Source organism: Balaenoptera ricei, chromosome 1, assembly GCF_028023285.1.
Source record: "Balaenoptera ricei isolate mBalRic1 chromosome 1, mBalRic1.hap2, whole genome shotgun sequence".
In the NCBI taxonomy this organism is placed as follows: Eukaryota; Metazoa; Chordata; class Mammalia; order Artiodactyla; family Balaenopteridae; genus Balaenoptera; species Balaenoptera ricei.
This window is the reverse complement of record NC_082639.1, coordinates 18554366-18572997: the sequence shown is the minus strand read 5'-3', so window position 1 is coordinate 18572997 and position 18632 is coordinate 18554366. Positions and strand designations below refer to the sequence as shown.

Below are 18632 nucleotides of genomic sequence, written 5' to 3'. Positions count from 1 at the left end.
AATGCGGAAGGTAATTCTACAACTATTCGTGTGACTGTTAATATCTGTCTTCCCACACCTCCCAGACTACAAACTCATTAAGTTAGAGACTTTGGTTAGTTTTTGTTCATCTTTATAGTCCTAGCGCCTCACTTCGCCTGGCACACAAAGGGCGCGCATAAACAACGGCTAAGGAAACACTGCCCAGAAGAAATAAAAACGTAGACAGACCGGGTACGGAGCCAGCGTAGGGCGTCACCACGGCGCTCCAGAGGCCCCGCCCCACAGGCGGGGCCCTGCCCACCTGGCTGTCGGTGGTCACGTGGGGCTCCGCTGGGTTGCCGCCGGCGAAGCTGGGCCAAGATGGCGACAGTGAAGAAGGCGCTCCTGCGGAGACTGGTGGGCTCGGCGTCCCTCCGGGCTGTAAGTGCCCCGGCCCGCCCAGGGGCGCTCCTGAAGGCACCGTGATGGTCAGGGTCGGGGACGTGGCCCATAGCGGCTGCCCTCTGAGAGGCGAAGCCGGAGAGCTCATCAGGCCAGGGTTGGGAGGGCTTTGGTATCTTGGACCCTCTCTGACCCGTCCAAATCCCTTGAGGGGCATGGGGAAACGGAGGCCCAGAGATGGGGAGCGACTCGCCCTTGTCGTGGAGACGTGGGTCGCCATCCCAGGCGTCCTAATTCCCTGGCCAAGGCTCTTTCTGGTGACCCTGGCATCTGTCTCCTAATTGAGCTTCAGACTTCTTCAAGTCCCTCATTAAGGAAAATCATGATTACCCTGCCAGTTCGAGAGGAAAAAGCCAGTCATCCCCCTCCGTCCGTCTCCATTTCCAGCTCTTGTCGCGTTTGGGGACGCTTGGCGAGCTATCCCAGCTTGCCGAGCAGGACTTGGATCGCGTGCGGCCAGTTGTGATTCCCTTGTGATTGTACTTTGGGCCAGTTTGATCCTGGTGTTTCCATCTCTCGCCCATGCTCAGTGAGTGGAAGGAAAGTGTAGGAGACCTAATTGTATAAAGGGTTGAATACATTGTGTTGGGAAAAGCTCGAGCTGAGATGTCCCAGTGGTTCTGAAGCCACTTTTTCGGTTGAGTGACAGGTCTCTAAACCCCGGTTTTCTTGATCCATGACATGAAAAAACGTTACCTCAGGGTTGGTTTGGAGATTAAGGAAAACGTAAGTAAAGCATTTAACATTGTTCTAGCTCTTAGGAAGTGATTGCTCAGTTGTTGCCTTAGAGTTTAGGAGGAGTTTAAACTGGTAAAAATTACACTCTTGGCAGTAGGGGCCCCTCTCAGAAAACCACTTCAGTGTCTATTAGACCACCTTCCCCCACCGATTGCTCATTGCAGATAAATCCAGTAAGTCCAACTTGAAAAGTTAAGAATATTAAATGAGATGGTGGATGTAAATGTGATTTGAAAAAATTCCTGGTGTAATGAAATGCTGGTAGTAGGCCCTCCCTCCATGGGGTAACTTGCACAGACTTGATGTCGGAACCAGACGGTTAAATCCAAACTTCCTCACTTCCTACCTGTGTGATTTGGGGTCTTTCTGAGGCTGTTTCCTCTTCTATGGAATTGGAATAGTGATAGTTCCTGTCGTGTAGGGACTAAATGAGGTGCTGATGTCTGGAAGTTAGCACTGGGCTTTAGTCAGTTTTAGCTGTTGATATAGGTACCATAGCTCAGGAGGCTGTGGCCCAGGATTTGTGTGGTTAGAGGGGATTATTTCCATGCAGAACTTTACAGAGGGAATGAACTGGGTGTTTAACCAAGGCGAGAGAAGACCGGGGCGGGGGGGACCGAAGGGTGACAGAGGCAACATGGCCTAGGGGTTAAGAGCATAGGCTCTAGATCCACACTGCTGAGTTCAGATATGAGCTCAGTGACTAGCTAACCATGTGACCTTGGGAAAATTACTTAATCTCCTTGGACTACAGATTTCTCACCGTAAAGTGGGGATTATAATAGTTCCTACCTAATAAGGTTGTTGAGAGGATGATATGGGTTAATATGTAAAAGGCTCTTCTAAGTGCCTGGCAAATAGTAAATGCTTCAATAATAGTAAATACTTGTTTTGTTGTTAGTATATGAAGAGTTGTTATGGGGTAGGAAGTAGAATTGAGTTTATTCTGTTCTCATAAAAGGAACTTGGAAACAGGTTTTACCTTCTTTCAACAACATTCACTGGTTATTTATTGAGCCCATATTAGGTAGCAGGGCCTTAGAAACATAACAATGAATAAAACAAAGTCCCTGCCTCATGGAGCTTACATTCCAGTGCGATCCTTTTAGGGTAATGTACCAGCGGAGGCTGAACATCCCTTTTGGAGGGAGATTCAACTTGCAGGGACCTTCCAACCTAGCCTGTTGACTTCCTGAAGTTCAGTGGCTCATCACCTTAGTCTCTAGGAAGCTTTGCTGGCTAAAACCAAGGCCAGTTCAGGTGAGTTGTTTAAGTTCCAGCTGATTCATAGCTGGGAATATTTCCTTCCTTAAGGGTTGCAGGAATTTGGGATCCTTGTCAGATTCCCAGTACCCCTCGCCCCTTGCCCCATTGCAATATGTTTATCCAGAGCAAATCTGGTAAAATGTAATTAATTTAAACAGTATTAAGTAGTACTAAGAAGAATAGAGGAAAGAGGGGAGAAAAACCTTGTATTAGTCGGTGGTGGTGGGGAAGGGGAGATTTCCTATAGAGGACTTTATATAGGACAGACTTTATACAGAGGAGACTCGGGGTCTTTTTTTTAACGTCTTCAACTGCTGAAGGTTTTATCTCCTCTCAGACTCACTCTCCTTGTCATCACCCAGCCTATGATTATAAGAGAACAGAGCCCCGTCCATCCCCACAGCCCCACAAAGTCCAAGACTACTTCTCACCACACTCAGTAATTGCCCTCCTCTGGGGCAGGTATGCTCTTCATGCATTTATTTGTTGTTTTAATAACTATTTAATGAGTGCCTCCTTTGTGCCAAGCACAATGTCAAACGTGAGAGGAAGTGGAGGTTATGACAAACTCGCTCACAGAGCATACATTCTACTGGAGGAATCATTGAGCAGGCATTATTTGCAGTGCTCTCAGGATGTAATTATAGTCCTGAAATAGAAAATAATGAGGGTGAGGGGATTGGCAACTTTACAAAGGGTAGTCAGAGGGGCCTATCTATGACTGAAAGATGAGAGGGAGCCAGATATGGGAAGGGCCAGGTGAAGAGCATCCTGGGCAGAGGGAACTGTAAGCCCTGAGGCCCTGCTGTGGGAGAAAGGCTGGTGGGTCTGGAGTATAGTGACCCATCTGAGGGGTGGGTGCAGAACAGAAGGAACCAGTAATGAGTTCACGGAGATTGGCAGGAGTCAGGTGATAAGAATCTTATAGGCCATGGTGAGTGGGGAAGGAATGAGTCAGGTTTCTGGCTTAGGCAACAGGGTGTATGGGATGCTTCTTACTGAGATAGGAAGACTCAAGTCGGACTGGGCTTTAGGAGAAATTAAAGTTCTGTTTGGGGACATCTGTGAGAGCGCAAATAGGTTTGTTTAAAAAAACAACCTAGGGGGGCTTCCCTGGTGGCGCAGTGGTTGAGAGTCTGCCTGCCGATGCAGGGGACACGGGTTCGAGCCCTGGTCTGGGAAGATTCCACATGCCACGGAGCAACTAGGCCCGTGAGCCGCAGTTACTGAGCCTGCGCGTCTGGAGCCTGTGCTCCGCAACAAGAGAGGCCGCGATAGTGAGAGGCCCGCGCACCACGATGAAGAGTGGCCCCCACTTGCTGTAACTGGAGAAAGCCCTCGCACAGAAACGAAGACCCAACACAGCCATAAATAAATAAATAAATAAATGGATCATCACGTTAAAAAAAAAAAACAACCTAGGGACTTCCCTGGTGGCACAGTGGTTAAGACTCCACGCTCCCAATGCAGGGGCCAGGGTTCGATCCTTGGTCAGGGAACTAGATCCCACATGCATGCCACAACTAAGGAGCCTTCGAGCCACAACTAAGGAGCCCACATGCCACAACTAAGGAGCCAGCGAGCCACAACTAAGACCCAGCGCAACCAACTAAATAAATAAATATTTTTTAAAAATAATTTAAAATATAAACCTAAATGCTCAACTGTCAGGCGGTTGGAAATGGGTCTGGACTAAAGGAGAGTTGGAAATGGCCCTGTACTGGGAGCATGAATCACTTACTCCAGAGGTCCCCAACCCCCGGGCCATGGACCAGCATCAGCCTGTGGCCTGTAAGGAATCGAGCCGCACAGCAGGAGGTGAGCGGTGGGCAAGTGAGCGAAGCTTCATCTGCCGCTCCGAATCACTCCCATTACCGCCTGAGCTCCGCCTCCTGTCAGATCAGCAGTGGCATTAGATTCTCATAGGAGCGCAAACCCTACTGTGAACTGCACACGTGAGGGATCTAGGTTGCTCGCTCCTTGTGAGAATCTAATGCCTGATGATCTGAGGTGGAGCTGAGGCGGTGATGCTAGCACTGGGGAGCGGCTGCAAATACAGATTATCATTAGCAGAGAGGTTTGACTGCACAGAGACCATAATAAATCGGTTGCTTGCAGACTCATATCAAAACCCTATCAGTGAGTGGCAAGTGACAAGCTGCATCTTACGGAGTAGACTGGACATAAGCAACACACTTCAAGTGTCACTGTCTCCCATCACCCCCAGATGGGACCATCTAGTTGCAGGAAAACAAGCTCAGGGATCCCACTGATTCTGCATTATGTTGAGTTGCGTAATTATTTCATCATATATTACAATGTAATGATAATAGAAATAAAATGCACAATAAATGTAATGTGCTTGAATCGTCCCGAAACCATCCCCTCCCCCCACACACAGTCCGTGGAAAAATTGTCTTCCACGAAACCAGTCCCTGGTGCCAACAAGGTTGGGGACTGCTGTCTTACTCTATTCCTGTTTCTAAGTGAAATTTTTTTTTTGTTCTTGATTCTGAAACAGAGCGAATGTGAATTAAAGGGTGAGAAATACTGCTTCTTGTCTCAGTATTAGTGAAGATGGATACATTCTTTCAGATTTGCCCCCCTGGAGAATTGTGACAATTTCCTCCTGTTACTTTTTGTTTCCTCTTTTAAACCAAAGGTTAGCACCTCATCTGTGGGTACTTTCCCAAAGCGAGTGAAAATTGTGGAAGTTGGTCCCCGAGACGGACTACAAAATGAAAAGGTAAGGATGGAAATCAACCAAAAAAGTTTTTGCAGGCATTGAGCGTTCCATGTGGTGGGTGCAGAAGTATACCCAACTTAGGGCCGGGTCGGGGAGGCCAGGCAGGCACCTGTGACAGTTCAGGCACAAGTGTTGTGACCCCAGGTCCACCTTAAGGCCCTGTGGGGGGGTGGGGTGGATGGTAAGCGCTGCAGGAGTGCAGAGGGAAGGTGAGGGCGTGCCTTTGATCCAGCAATTGCACGTAAGGGGATTTGTCCAAAGGAAGTCATGAAAGTCACATGCAAAGACTTAGCCTTGCGGATGTTCCTTAAAACCCTGTTGTAACAGCAGAACAGTTGGAAACGACCTAAGTGTTCAGTAGGGGAAAGATAACTCAAATACATTAATGACTTCATAAAATGGAATATTGTGAAGCCGTTAATAATATAGGAGTATATTAAGATGTAATCAGATTATAAGATAGTGTCTATATATATATTTAATCTTATACTTTTGTGTAAGAAACAAAAAAGTTTATATATGTGTGGGAGCATCTGCCTAGAAAAGGATCATAGAACAGTGCTGTCCAATAGAACTTCCTGTGAAGACACAAGTGTTCTAGGCTTGAGCTGTCCCAGACAGTAGCCACTAGACACTTGGGGCTGTTGAGCACTTGAAATGTGACTAGTGTGGCTGGGGAATTGAATTTTTTAATGTAATTTTAATTAATTTAAATTTAAATAACCACGTATGGCTTATGTCTAATGTATTGGACTGCACAGATCTAGAAAGTTACCTATCAGGGTATTGAGAGTGTTATCTCTGGGAGGTTTTAAGGGTGGTTTTCTTTTGTTTTTGCCATGTTTTTCTGAAATAATCATGTATTAATTATTTTATTTCAATAAGAAAACCTCTTTAAAAAAATTTTTTTTAAAAGCATGATCAGCCTACCTTTAATAGTGAGTGTTGGTTGGAAGCAATAAGCTGTAAGCTCTCTGAGGACAGGATCATGTCTGTTCTGCTTACCACTGTATCTGTAGCTCCTAGCACAATCCTTGGAACATAGAAGGCTCTCAAAAATTACTTGTGGAATAGATTAAATTAAAGCAGTGGGAGAGAAATTGGGGGTGGAAGGGCCTGGCGAGAAGGACTTGGAGTTTTTAGGATTTTTGACCTAATCCTGTAAGTACTAGGGAGCCATGGAAGGCTTTTGAGCAGGAGAGTGAGATAATGGAGACTGTGCTTTAGAAGGATTCCTGTGTGGGATGAATTGGTAGAGTGACTGTGACCATGCCGTAACATACATGGGATAATGATGGTAGATTTGGAGATAGGAGTCCACAGAGTCTGGTGAGCAGCTAGACATGGTGAGGGAGGGAAAGAGAGAAGCAGTAGGCTGATCATGTGAGGGTGAGATCCTGTGCCAGCTGAGAGACGGAAGGGGGAGAGTGTGACCCTTTGGAGGCCACATTCATAGGACCCAGAAGGTTAGTCATCTCTGCCCTTTCAGGCCATGGCAATTTGTTTATGGTGGGGTCATAAAGTAATAAAAATTTAGTTTAAAAGCCTGTATGACAGGAAAATATTGTTTCCATGTCAGTATTAACTCATTTTCAAGTGAGAAACTGCTTCCACTGCAAAATGCTATCTGTAGAACTCGAAGACAAGCCTTGTTCTGCACCTGTTGGCTAGGATTACATGTGAATTCATGTTAGTGTTTGAAAGTTGAGATAGTGAAGTGCTTGCTGTAGTAAAAGCTTTGAACTAACAGACTGCATTCTGAGACCATTTTATTACTGACTTTGCCAACCTGTCTTTTCTGGTTTTTCTCTGCATTACAGAATATTATACCTACTCCAATGAAAATCAAACTGATAGACATGCTTTCCGAAGCAGGACTCCCTGTTATAGAAGCCACCAGCTTTGTGTCTCCCAAATGGGTTCCCCAGGTGAGCCCCAGCCCTCAGGCATGTCTCAGATGAGAGGGATATAAAGTTTTGCACTTGCCCTGGAAGTCAGTAGAAGTCAGGAACGTAGGTTTCCAGGTCTCTGGCTTTGAGAGCTCTCTGTGCTTCTTAGTAGCATGTGCAGCAAAAGAGCATGCCCCGGGAGGCAGGTGGCTTGGATTCAGTCTTGGCTCTGCCCCGACTTTCGTGGTGAGCTTGGTGAGGCCTTCCCCTCACCAGCTTCAAGAGGACCTCTCAGGTCTCTTCTGGCTCTAAGAAGTCTAGAATCTCTAGGCCTGTCTAGAGGTGTGGCTTCTGCGTTTGTGAAGGGGAAAGACTGGCGACTCCTGCTTCACAGAGATAGTCAAGTGGGAAGAAAGATCCTGTTCCAACTGAGTTAGATGACAGCTGAGCACAGTGCCGGGCTCGGAGCACATTCTCAGCAAATGGCTACAAGTACCATTGCTGCTCTTACTCCTTATGTAGAGCTGACAGTGTTGGCCATATGGAGAAACTGGGGATCTCACCCATGCCAAGGAGCCTTCTCGCTCATCAGCAGTCAAACAGATAGTAAAAGCATTGGGGAGACTCAGCTCTGCAAAAGGACTCATTCTCCAGGGGTCCTGGAGAACAGAGATTTTGTGCTAAAACGGTTTTCTCTACCTGAACTCTCTGCCTGCCCTTGGTGGTGACTTGGCAGTGTCTCCTTTGGCTCTCAGATGGCTGACCATGCTGAAGTCATGAAGGGCATCCAGAAATTTCCTGGCATCAGCTACCCAGTGCTGACCCCAAATTTCAAAGGCTTCCAGGCAGCGGTAAGAGACTTGTTTTTGGTGGGGGCCCCTGAAATGAGATTGATGGCATATGGCCTCTGTCTTGTCCCTGGGCTCAGTCCCTGTCCCAAGATGTCTGTTTGAAGGACTTGTCTCCAGCGGTGATGGGCACCGTCAGACAGACCTGGGGGCGGTTCTGGCCCTGCCACTCGCAGCTCTCTGATCTTGACAAGCTGCTAAACGTCTTTGAGCCTCAGGTTCTGCCTATAAAATAAGGTTAATGATGGTACCTAACATTGTGAGGATTTCAGAAGATAGGATGCACATGAGTTGCTTAGTAAGAGCCTGGTAGAAGATGAGTGCTTAATGAACGTTAGCTCTTGTTGTTATTGCCCATGTCCTCTTTAAAGAAAGGTGATCGAGCTCCTCACAGGAGTTAAAGGTAGTTGCTAATATCTGTCAACTTTCTTATAATTTTACATGAGAACGTCATTGGAGATGTTGATTCCGAATTTAGGCAAAAAGCTTCTTTTAAGAGTGACTTCCAGGCTGGGTCGCGGCTCCCTAGTTCCCGCCATCTCCCGCCGTCTTTCGCTTAAGGTGCTACTGGGTTTCCGCCTGGCTGCTCTTCGGGTGACTCCGTCCTCGCTGGGCTGCCTGGAGCTGCGGCCTGTGTGGACTTCCGCCCCCAACCCCTGCGTGGGCTGAGCCGGGCCGGAACATGGCCGCGTGGGGGCTGGATCTTCTCAAAAATGACTATAGTAGAAGATTTTGCCGACCTTCCAGGGCACCTGACATTAATATGGAGCAAGGCAGGAATATACTGGAAATCTTACTAGATTGTTTTGAAGAAAAAAGTCTTGCCAGTGATTTTAGCACAAATTCCACAAAATCAGTGCTTTATTCAACACCTAAAATAAAAGACATTTGTGTTCAGTCACCAAGTAGAGAGGGGACACGAGTTTGATCCCTGGTCCGGGAAGATCCCACATGCCGTGGAGCAACTAAGCCTGTGCGCCACAGCTACTGAACCTGCACTCTAGATCCCGCGAGCTGCAACTACTGAGCCCATGTGCCACAACTACTGAAGCCTGTGCGCCTAGAGCCTGTGCTCCACAACAGGAGAACCACTTCAATGAGAAGCCTGCACACTGCAACGAAGAGTAGCCCCAGCTCACCACAACTAGAGAAAGCCTGCGCACAGCAACAAAGACCCAATGCAGACAAAAATAAATAAATAAATAAAATAAATTTTTAAAAAAAAGAATGCATTAAAAAAATCCTTGGTGAGGTTTCAAGAGGGAGTAGAATATAATGAAAACTTGCTTTTGTTACTTTACGTAATTGAGTTCCATAGTGTATCCGCTGAACTAGCAATGTAGCGGCTCCATTATTTACGTATCTCCCTATTGGTAGATTTTTAGATTTTTTCCCCTCTATTCATTATAACAGTGATGTAGTGAACGCCTTTGTTTATGCCTCCTTGTTTGCATTTGTAAATTGAATTTCTCTAAGATATGTACTTTTGAAACAAAATTGTTAAGTATTGTCAGTTTTTTCTGCAGAATGGTCTATTAGTTTACTTTCCCACCTGTGATGTGTGAATGGGATTTCTCTTTTCTAGAATTAAAAAATTTACGACTTGAAAAAAAAAAAGAGTGACTTCCAGGGTGGCGACGGCAGCAGCAGTGTTGGTCCTTGGGGGAGGCCAAGTCTTCTTTTTTATTGAGATATAATTCCCTGTATTAATTTCCTAGGGCTGCCATTATAAAATATGAAAAAACTAGGTGGCTTAAAACAATAGAAATGTATTCTCTCACAGTTCTGGAGGCTAGAAGTCCTAAATCAAGGTGTCAGTAGGGTTGGTTCCTTCTTTTTTTTAAAATTTATTTATGTATTTATTTTTGGTTACGTTGGGTCTTTGTTGCTGCGCGTGGGCTTTCTCTAGTTGCTGCAAGCAGGGGCTACTCTCTGTTGCAGTGCACGGGCTTCTCATTGCGGTGGCTTCTCTTGTTGCAGACCATGGGCTGTAGGCACGTGGGCTCAGTGGTTGTGGTGCACGGGCTCAGTAGTTGTGGCTCGTGGGCTCTAGGTGTGTGGGCTCAGTAGTTGTGGCTCGTGGGCTCTAGAGCGCATGCTCAGTGGTTGTGGCTCACGGGCTTAGTTGCTCCGTGGCATGTGGGACCTTCCCGGACCAGGGCTCGAACCTGTGTCCCCTGCATTGGCAGCCGGATTCTTAACCACTGCGCCACCAGGGAAGTCCAGGTTGGTTCCTCTGAGGGCTCTGAGAGAGAATCTTTCCACGCCTCTCTCCTAGTTTCTGGTGATGATTAGCAATCCTCAGTGTTCCTCCGCTTGTAGGTGCGTTTCTCCAGTATCTGCCTCCACCTTCGCTGGCCTTTCCTCTGTGTCTGTCTTCACATGGGCGCAATCGTATAAGGGAAGAGGGACTAAGATGACTTCATCTTAACTAATTACACCTACAATGACCCTATTGTCAAACAAGGTCACGTTCTGAGGTACTGGGGGTCAGCATTTCAACATGTCTTTTTGGGAAGGACACAATTCAACTTATAATATTCATATATCATAAAACTCACCATTAGACAAAGGTTTTTGCCACTCTGTGTGGGTGTTCCTTGAAGAGAAAAGTGCTGAAAGGAATTCACCTGGCTGTTGGCAGGTTGCTGCCGGAGCCAAGGAAGTGGCTGTCTTTGGAGCTGCCTCCGAGCTCTTCAGCAAGAGGAACATCAACTGCTCCATAGATGAGAGCGTGCGGCGGTTTGACGAAATCCTGAAGGCAGCTCGGGCGGCCAGTATCCCTGTGCGGGGGTGAGTCTGACCACATTGCTGCTGCCTCTCTCTATTTCCTCAGTACCATTCTGGTTAGGGCCAGGCTCCAGCTCCAGCGACCATCCCTCACAGACTCCTTATCCTGGGTGCAGGCAGCCCAAGCTCCACACCCAGACATCTTTTCCCAAGTAAATTTGGTCAGAAGAAATCCTGGCAAGTGCTTTCCCCAAACCTGATTTTTGGGTCAGTTCACCAGAGGAATCTAGCAGGACAGACACTAAGCAGGGTTTGTGGAGGTCAGTTTAATCCTGGCTCCACCACCAACTCTTCACACCTCCCTGAGGAATCCCCTCGGCCTCTAAGATGTCTCCGACATCACATCTTTAATAGCAGTAGTGCCAGACGTTGTCCATGTATTATCTAATTGTAGCCTCACAGTCGCCCAGCAAGGAGGCCTCTGTCCCCACTTCCAGATGACAAAACTACGGCTCGGGAAGGATGAAGAGTCTGCTGTGAGGTCACACAACAAACTGCAGCCAGAACGCTGTTTCAGAAGTGCACATCTGATCACATCACTCCCTGGTTAAAAACCTGTCAGTGACTCACCAACTCCAGACTTTTCAACATGGTTTACAAGCTCCTGCGTTTTTCAGCCCCTGTCACTCTCTGCAGCCTCGTTGCTCACGTCCCTCTTCTGGCCCTGCTTCCTCAGCACACTGCATTCCAGCCAACTGGAATTTCTTTCCATTTGTCACATGGCCCAGTTCTCTCCTGCCTCTGGGCCTTTGTACGTGCTTTCTGTAGACTCAGAACACTCTTCCTTCTACATCCTACTTGTCAGGGCTAATTCCTGCTCATCTTCAGGTCCTCTCATGGATGCCAGTTTCTCCAAGAAGCTTTCTGTTCCCTTAGGCGGAGTTGGTGTCCCTCCTCTGGGCTCCCAGAGTCCCCTGAACATCCTCTAACAAAGCACTTACCTGCTTGTTAAATTCCCCTCTGCCTCCCATCCCCCACTAGACTGTGCTCTCCGTGAGGGCAGAGCCCACCTCAGTCCCTGCTGTACTCCCTCTCCCAGCTCTGGGCCTAGCACATAGTAGGTGCTCAGGAACCGACGGGCGGATAGATGGATGGGGAAGCAAGGGCATATCAGGTCTTCCTGACTCCCAAGCCTGTGCTCTTTCCTCAGTATTTCTTTAGCTTTTCTGTGCTCAGCAGTGATTGGAGAGTAAGAAGAAGGATTAAGATGGAAAAATACACTGAGATGTTTGAGTCTGAAATTTATTTATCCAGCAGACATTTATTATGCCTCATAATATGCAGAGTACTTTGTAAGACTCTAAAAGGTTTTAATGGAGCCTCAGCCTGAATGGGGTGGGTGGACATAGAAGCTGGCTACACTCAAGATCCGGACTCCTCACCGTAACTCTCAAGACCCCATGATCAGGCCGGTGGCCTCCTCTCCAACCTCATGTTGTACTTCTTTGCCCCTTGCTGCCCATACCTCAGCTGTTTTGTCCTTTATTCTGTGTCTTGAACACACCTACTCTTCGGTCTCAGGGACTCTACGCTGGTTCTTCTCTCTGCCTGGAGCACGGCTCTCCCCCCATCTCAGCTCCAGCTTCGCGTTCTCACAGAGGTCTTCCTGGGCCATCCTACTGTTGTTGGCCTCCTCTGGTTGCTTCTGTCACACTTCCCTTGTCTTTCCTTCATAGCACATCACTTTTTGAGATTATCTCCTTCCCTTATTAGATCACTTTTTTACCGGCTGTCTCCCTAACTTGAAACCTTAAGCTCCGTGGCGGTGGGGATCTTTTCAGTCTTGCTCACTGCGCTTCCCCAGTGCCTGGCACGCTGTGGGCAGCTCGGTATATATCAGTTGAATAAATGAGTGTTGGAACCCTCTGGCCACTCAACCGGAGCAGCCGATCCCTTGGCCCTTGGCTGGCCCAGCTTTTTTGTTCCCGCTTTGGTTTCATCCGTCCTTGGTCCTCTCCCGAGCGTGGCCCCACTCTGTGCGGCTCAGCTGGCTGCCCATATTGCCCTCTTCAGCTTCTCCTCCTCCTTGGTTGATCTCTGGCTGCCTCTCTGTGTGTCGCCTGCTTCCTGAACTACAGGCCTGTTAGTTTCTTCCCTGCTGTGGCACTGCGCTGGCCCCTCCTGGCACTGAGCAGCAGTGCCTTCGTCCGGCTCACCAGCATTGCATTAGCCTTCCACCCAGCCCTTGGCCTCCTGCCTGGCTGCAGGTTTGGGTGCAGGCTAACCAGGGACGTGTGTCAAGCAGCCACCCTGCCCCAGCTCTGCTGGCCAGAGAGCCCGGGGCCATTGACACCAGTCCTCCCTGTTTTCCCACAGGTACGTCTCCTGTGTGCTTGGATGCCCTTACGAAGGGAAGATCTCCCCGGCCAAAGTAGCTGAGGTGCGTTGGGGGGGGGGGGGGGCGGGATTTCCTGAGGGTTGGCTCCCGTGCCTGCCCCTGAGTGCGTAGGTTGCTCTCGCCACACTTTCATGGTGGGTCACGGATTTCATTTGTTTGCCCAGCTCCTTCATTAAGCCCCTCTGAGAGCACAGCCCTGCACTCACCCCTGGAGGGCCACCTCCTGGCCTGGCATGGAGTCTCTGAAGCCCCTGCCCTCTACCCCAGGGTGAAAGCCCCTGACTCAGTTTCCAGTCTGGTCAGTGGACCGGTGATGTGAGGTGAGAATCCTCTGCAGAGGGGTTCCTTGTAGTGGCTGGAGAGGCCATTGACATCCTCTGAGAAGAACACAGGGCGGGAAATGACCAACCCAAGAACTTACGTCATTTTGTCCTCAAAGCCACCCAGCAAATTTGGTGTTATTGTTATTCCATTTTACAGTTGAGGAAACTGAGACTAACTTGCCAGGCAGGTTGCAAATGGTGAAACCAGGTCTCAACCCCCATCTGCTTACCTCTAAAGCCCTCTTGCTCTTCCCACACACCAGGCAGCACCCAGAAGTGAGCATTGGTGACAGTAGCAACTGCTTATTGAGAGTGGCTGCTCTCGTCCAGAATCTCAGCCTCCTGTGGCCGCCAGTCCTGCCTGTATCCCTGCAAAGGCTCGTCATTGTTTTTCAGAAGCAGAAATTGAAGCTCAGGGAGGTTAGGTCCGTGGCCAAGGCCCCGTAGCTAGTGAGCAGCAGAAGTGGTCACGTCCAGCGTCGCGTCACTCCCAAGCCTGCCCCTTTGGCTCCACCCTCTGCTGCCCGCTGGCTGCCATGGCTCCTGGTCTTTCTGCCCACATGGGCGGCCGCGGAGGGGGCGCACCGGTTTCTTTATCCAGCAGACCGCCGTTGAGCACCACCATGTCCCTGACCCCACCTCCCGCTTCCTCCCGCTTCTCCAGCGGAACAGTGTGCAGCAGCACCTCCCCGGGTGGGGCGTATACTCTCTGGTTCTACAGTGATTTTAGGGGTGGACAGGTGCGCTTCTAAAAATTTTAGTAGTTAGGTACTTCCCTTAAAAATATATAACTAGCACCTCAGACCCATGTTTCACACATCTTCCTACCAAGGATAGAGCTATGCGAAAGGAATCAATTCTACTGATTCTGGTCCTTGGGTCTGACACAGTGTGTGAAGGTGGTAAGTGAAGGAGTGGATGGAGTTTGAGACACGCGCGGGAGGAAAGCACAGGGGTTGGGGCCCCAGGGCCTGCACCCAGTGGCCGGCTCTGCTCCTTACGTCCCAGTCTCCTGATGAGTAGAAGGAGGATTATCATTCCCACTCATGAAGTTGTAAGGAGTCTGTGGTCTGATAGGAATTTAGTGTCTCAGACGTGGAGGTGTTCTGCGTAGGCCAAGGACCCCTGGCTTGAGGAATCGGGGGTCCTCCAAGCGCCTGCTTGTTTCCCCAGGTCGCCAAGAAGATGTACTCGGTGGGCTGCTATGAGATCTCTCTGGGGGACACCATTGGCGTGGGCACTCCCGGGACCATGAAGGATATGCTGTCCGCTGTCATGCATGAGGTGCCAGTGGCTGCCCTGGCTGTCCACTGCCATGACACCTATGGCCAGGCCCTGGCCAACACCTTGATGGCCCTGCAGGTAATCAGGGCATGTCCCAGAATAGAGGCACATGTCCATTCTCCCAAAGGGTATGGTGGCAGGACAGCTATGTTTCATTTATTCTTTCAGCAAGCGTTCACTGTGCTGAAGGCCCACACCTGTGTGCCAGGCCGCAGGCTGGCCATGGCGGACACAAACATGTGACCCTGCCCTGAAAGTGCCTGCATCTGTCTGTTAGGAGAGACAGTCGAGAATCAGGTGATAATCCTAATGCATTGTGACAGATGCCACGCAGGGAGGAAGCATGGGGCTTGGGAAGGCCCCAGTCCCAGCTGGGGAGGTCAGGGAGGATTCGCCAGGGGAGGCCTGAAGGACACGAAGAAGTTAAGCAGTTGAAAAAGGGAAGCGGAAAGGTGACCAGGCAGCACTGCATTTTAAGACTAAGGTGGGGTCAGGGAGGACTCAGGTGCCCTGGCCCCGCCCTGGCACACAGGGCTGTGAGTGCAAGTGCATGTGCCTGTGTGTAGCGAGAGCAGGCAGGAAGGAGGGAGGGAGGGAGGGAGGGAGGCAGGCAGAGGTCACGCAGAGGGAGAACCTTTAATGCTGTTCCCCAAAGATTGGACTCAGACCTCAGATTGGGTTTCTTTTGAGGCTTGCTTCTTGCGGGCTGGCCCAGAATGAGGGTCCCATGGCCCAGCAGCCCCTTAGACGGAAAATTCCGAGTGTCTGACCACAGGCTGCCTTGCTGTAGTGATAGTCTAAGTCTAGCCGGTTGTCTTTAGGTTAGCTAGAGCAATCCTGGGCCACCTTATTTTTTCCCCTCTTTTTAGCTCTCACATTACCTCCTTGAGGCTCATGTCTTTAAGCCAGATGATTCTATTACCTTCTGGGTCTGTCTTCTCAGAGTTGAGGTTTAAGGAGAGAGGAAAAGTGAAACAGTCATCTTAGGAAAGTGGGAGCGACTGACCTAGGGAAACGGGATAGGCCCCCGTGGGGTTAGAGGCTTGACGTGGGGTGAGGGAGCGGGGGTGGGTGAGTGAACACAGGAAGCAACAGGGGTCTGAAACCTCAACAGTGGGAGAGGGTTAGTTTAGGTCGGTGATCGGGAAGGGCCCCTCTGAGGAGGTGGCTTTTAGGCTGCGAAGGAGAAGGTGAGGAGTCACCCATGAAAGGAAGGAGGATAGATATTCCTGGCAGAGGAAACAGTGTAGCATAAAAGACTCACACTGTTTTAGGAACTAAAAAGAGGAACAGTTTCTTTCAGTGGGATTTTCACGTCGACAGAATCATAAGCCAAAGAATTTCAGGCAGCAGATGGTAGGTTTACAAGAACCGGCGTTGTAGGCTCTGGTCCCCACAGTGACAGCCGTGTTTCACCATCCTTGTTTGCAGATGGGAGTGAGCGTCGTGGACTCTTCTGTGGCGGGACTTGGAGGCTGTCCCTATGCACACGGAGCATCGGGAAACTTGGCCACCGAGGACCTGGTCTACATGCTGGCCGGCTTGGGCGTTCACACGGTAATGCCACCTGCCTCCTGGTGGCGACAGCCCTGAACTGACCAGAGCTCTGCCTGAAGCCGGAGGACAGAAGCTGCTGGGTTTGTTCAGGGTTTTTGTGGTGGTGCTGGTGCAGTTAAGAGAAGGGTGCCAAGAGATTAGGGCCGTTCTGTCATATGTTTTGGGATAACAGAGCGTGGCAGATGGAGGCCACGAGAAGGCAGGCCCTCAGTGTGAGTCTGATGGTTCAGTCTGAGTAGGCACCGGGGTGTAGGGAAAGAGCCCTGAAAGAGTAAAGCCATGACCTGAAACGAGTCAGTTTCCTCTGGACCTTTGTTTTGTTCTCTGAAAAATGAGGACAGTAGAATTAGCCCCGCAGGGCTCTGCCGGAGTCAGTAAGGGCCCTCAGTGTGGGTTGGAAGCAGTGTAGCATCTGTGCTTTTGGATTAGACAGAACTGGGTTTAAAACCTAGTCCTGTCACTCACAGGCTGTGTGACCTGACAGATTACTTCACCGCTCTGGGCCTAAGAAATGGGAATAATAACAGCACCTATCTCACAGAGTTATTATGAGCATAAGAAAATGTGGAATGCTTGGCCCAGAGCTAAGCAGATAGTACGCATCAGTAAATAGGAGCTATTGTTATCAAGGTTTTCAGTGTGGCCCTTTTAGTTGGTGTTTTTACTCCTGTTTCTCTCTACCTCACGGTCCTTACTTCAGTATTCAGTGTCTGACCACTGTGGGCCAGGCCTGTGCTAGACCCTGGAGTTGGAGAACCACACAGGACTACTGAGCTCCCTCCCCTGGTGGCGGCGCTACAAACCATTTCACACATTGAGGGCAGTCAGAGGGGAACCCCACGTGCCACGAGGACACCACCTCACAGGCAGCGGGTATCCCGTCGTCAGAGGAACGAGAGCCTGGTTGTCTTCACCCTCACACAGTTTTCTGTCCAGTCTGATGTTTCCCTGGGTGTTGAGGGCATGTCGTGACTTACTGCATCCTCTAACTTGTTTCTCAAAGGGTGTGAACCTCCAGAAGCTCCTGGAAGCTGGGGCCTTTATCTGTCAAGCCTTGAACAGAAGAACCAGCTCCAAAGTGGCTCAGGCTACCTGTAAACTGTGAGCCCCTTGCCCCCCGAAGCCCTGGGGACTGTGTGGGAATAGGGACATGTGTGGATGACTCACAGATGGGCATGTGGAAATGGGAATGAAATCAACAGGAGTAGGCACCTCACTGCCAGCTCTGCACCTAGGTCTCTCCTGGCGGAAAGGAGGTGGACTGGAGTTGCCCGGCCTCAGGCCCTCCCTGCCTGACCCGAGGATGAGTGAGAGGCTTGGGCAGCTGGAGGTCTCCCTTCACCATGGACCCAAAGGCCCAGGAGTTGGATGCCTGAGGGCACTTGGGAACCCAATTCTCTGACTTGGGTTGATCCTCAAGTCTCATCTCTGGGTGAAACCTGCCAGTTGGCCACTCTACACAGCTTGATGCTGCCATATCCTTGGGGCCATCGCTCGCTGACTTTGTAGGGCAAAGGGGCAGGGAGGAGTTTTTTCCTCAGCTGGCAGAGGGCATTTGGTGAAGGGGTGAGGGCTGAGCTGTGGTGTGGCCACCTGCCAACTCCAGCACCTCTGGAAAATCTCCACTTCGAACATGATTGTTGAAAACAGCTTACGTAATTAAAGGTTTAATGACATAACCATTCCAGTGTTCTGTTGTGCAGATGCGTGTACATAGGGGAGAGGGAATAAAGCATCTTTACATTTCCTCTAAGAGGAAAACATAGACTTCAGTTTATTAATCTCTGAATTTTCTCCCTCTTTCCCCTCTTGAGAATTGGGGAGGTCGGTGGTAATGACAGCGCTGACCAGAGCACCCTGGGGAGGTTGTTTCTGAGGCTCGTGGCTCTGTGACCTGGGCTGTTGCACGAAGTCCTCTGGGCCTGGGCAGGTGCAGCTCTGGGCGCACTCAGCTCTCAGGACCTCAGCCTCTCCTTCCTGTCAGCGTCCTTGCTGGACTCGGGCAGGCCCAGGGCACTCAGGCTGTGGCACACACGTGTGCATTTCTTCCTTTGCTCGGGTTTCATCATTCAGTATGTCATGCCTTTATACACATCATTCCTTAACCCTCCCTTTATTTTATAAATTTATTTATTTATTTATTTTTGGCTGTGTTGGGTCTTCGTTTCTGTGCGAGGGCTTTCTCCAGTTGGCGGCGAGCGGGGGCCACTCTTCATCGCGGTGCGCGGGCCTCTCACTATCGCGGCCTCTCTTGTTGCAGAGCACAGGCTCCAGTCGCGCAGGCTCAGTAGTTGTGGCTCACGGGCTTAGTTGCTCTGCGGCATGTGGGATCTTCCCAGACCAGGGCTCGAACCCGTGTCCCCTGCATTGGCAGGCGGATTCTTAACCATTGCGCCACCAGGGAAGCCCCCTCCCTTTATTTTAAACAAA

The 18632-nt window shown here is 49.8% G+C and overlaps 1 protein-coding gene across 7 annotated transcripts; it reads left to right on the top strand.

Annotated features, from left to right (window-relative positions):
* Nucleotides 1–297: 297 nt before the first annotated feature.
* On the top strand, nt 298–17881 carry HMGCL (3-hydroxy-3-methylglutaryl-CoA lyase). 7 transcript variants are annotated; one of them, XM_059915931.1, is made up of 10 exons: nt 326–402; nt 2271–2421; nt 5090–5173; nt 6994–7101; nt 7818–7913; nt 10555–10703; nt 13017–13080; nt 14535–14723; nt 16077–16202; nt 17206–17881. In XM_059915931.1, exons 4-10 carry the CDS (start codon nt 7012–7014, stop codon nt 17305–17307), a joined length of 816 nt encoding a protein of 271 aa, XP_059771914.1. In that variant the 5' UTR covers nt 326–402; nt 2271–2421; nt 5090–5173; nt 6994–7011; the 3' UTR covers nt 17308–17881. The 7 variants fall into 7 exon arrangements, with proteins under 7 accessions (XP_059771912.1, XP_059771914.1, XP_059771915.1 ...); XM_059915932.1 differs by lacking the exon at nt 326–402 and adding an exon at nt 441–1149; XM_059915929.1 differs by lacking the exon at nt 2271–2421 and having other exon boundaries at nt 298–402.
* Nucleotides 17882–18632: the final 751 nt, after the last annotated feature.

Coding starts and splice junctions, on each gene's coding strand:
- HMGCL (XM_059915927.1), top strand. CDS start 4,084: ATGCTCAACTGTCAGGCGGTTGGAAATGGGTCTGGACTAAAGGAGAGT. Junction 4,246..5,089: donor ATCGAGCCGCACAGCAGGAG/GTGAGCGGTGGG, acceptor TTTAAACCAAAG/GTTAGCACCTCATCTGTGGG. Junction 14,724..16,076: donor ACACCTTGATGGCCCTGCAG/GTAATCAGGGCA, acceptor CCTTGTTTGCAG/ATGGGAGTGAGCGTCGTGGA.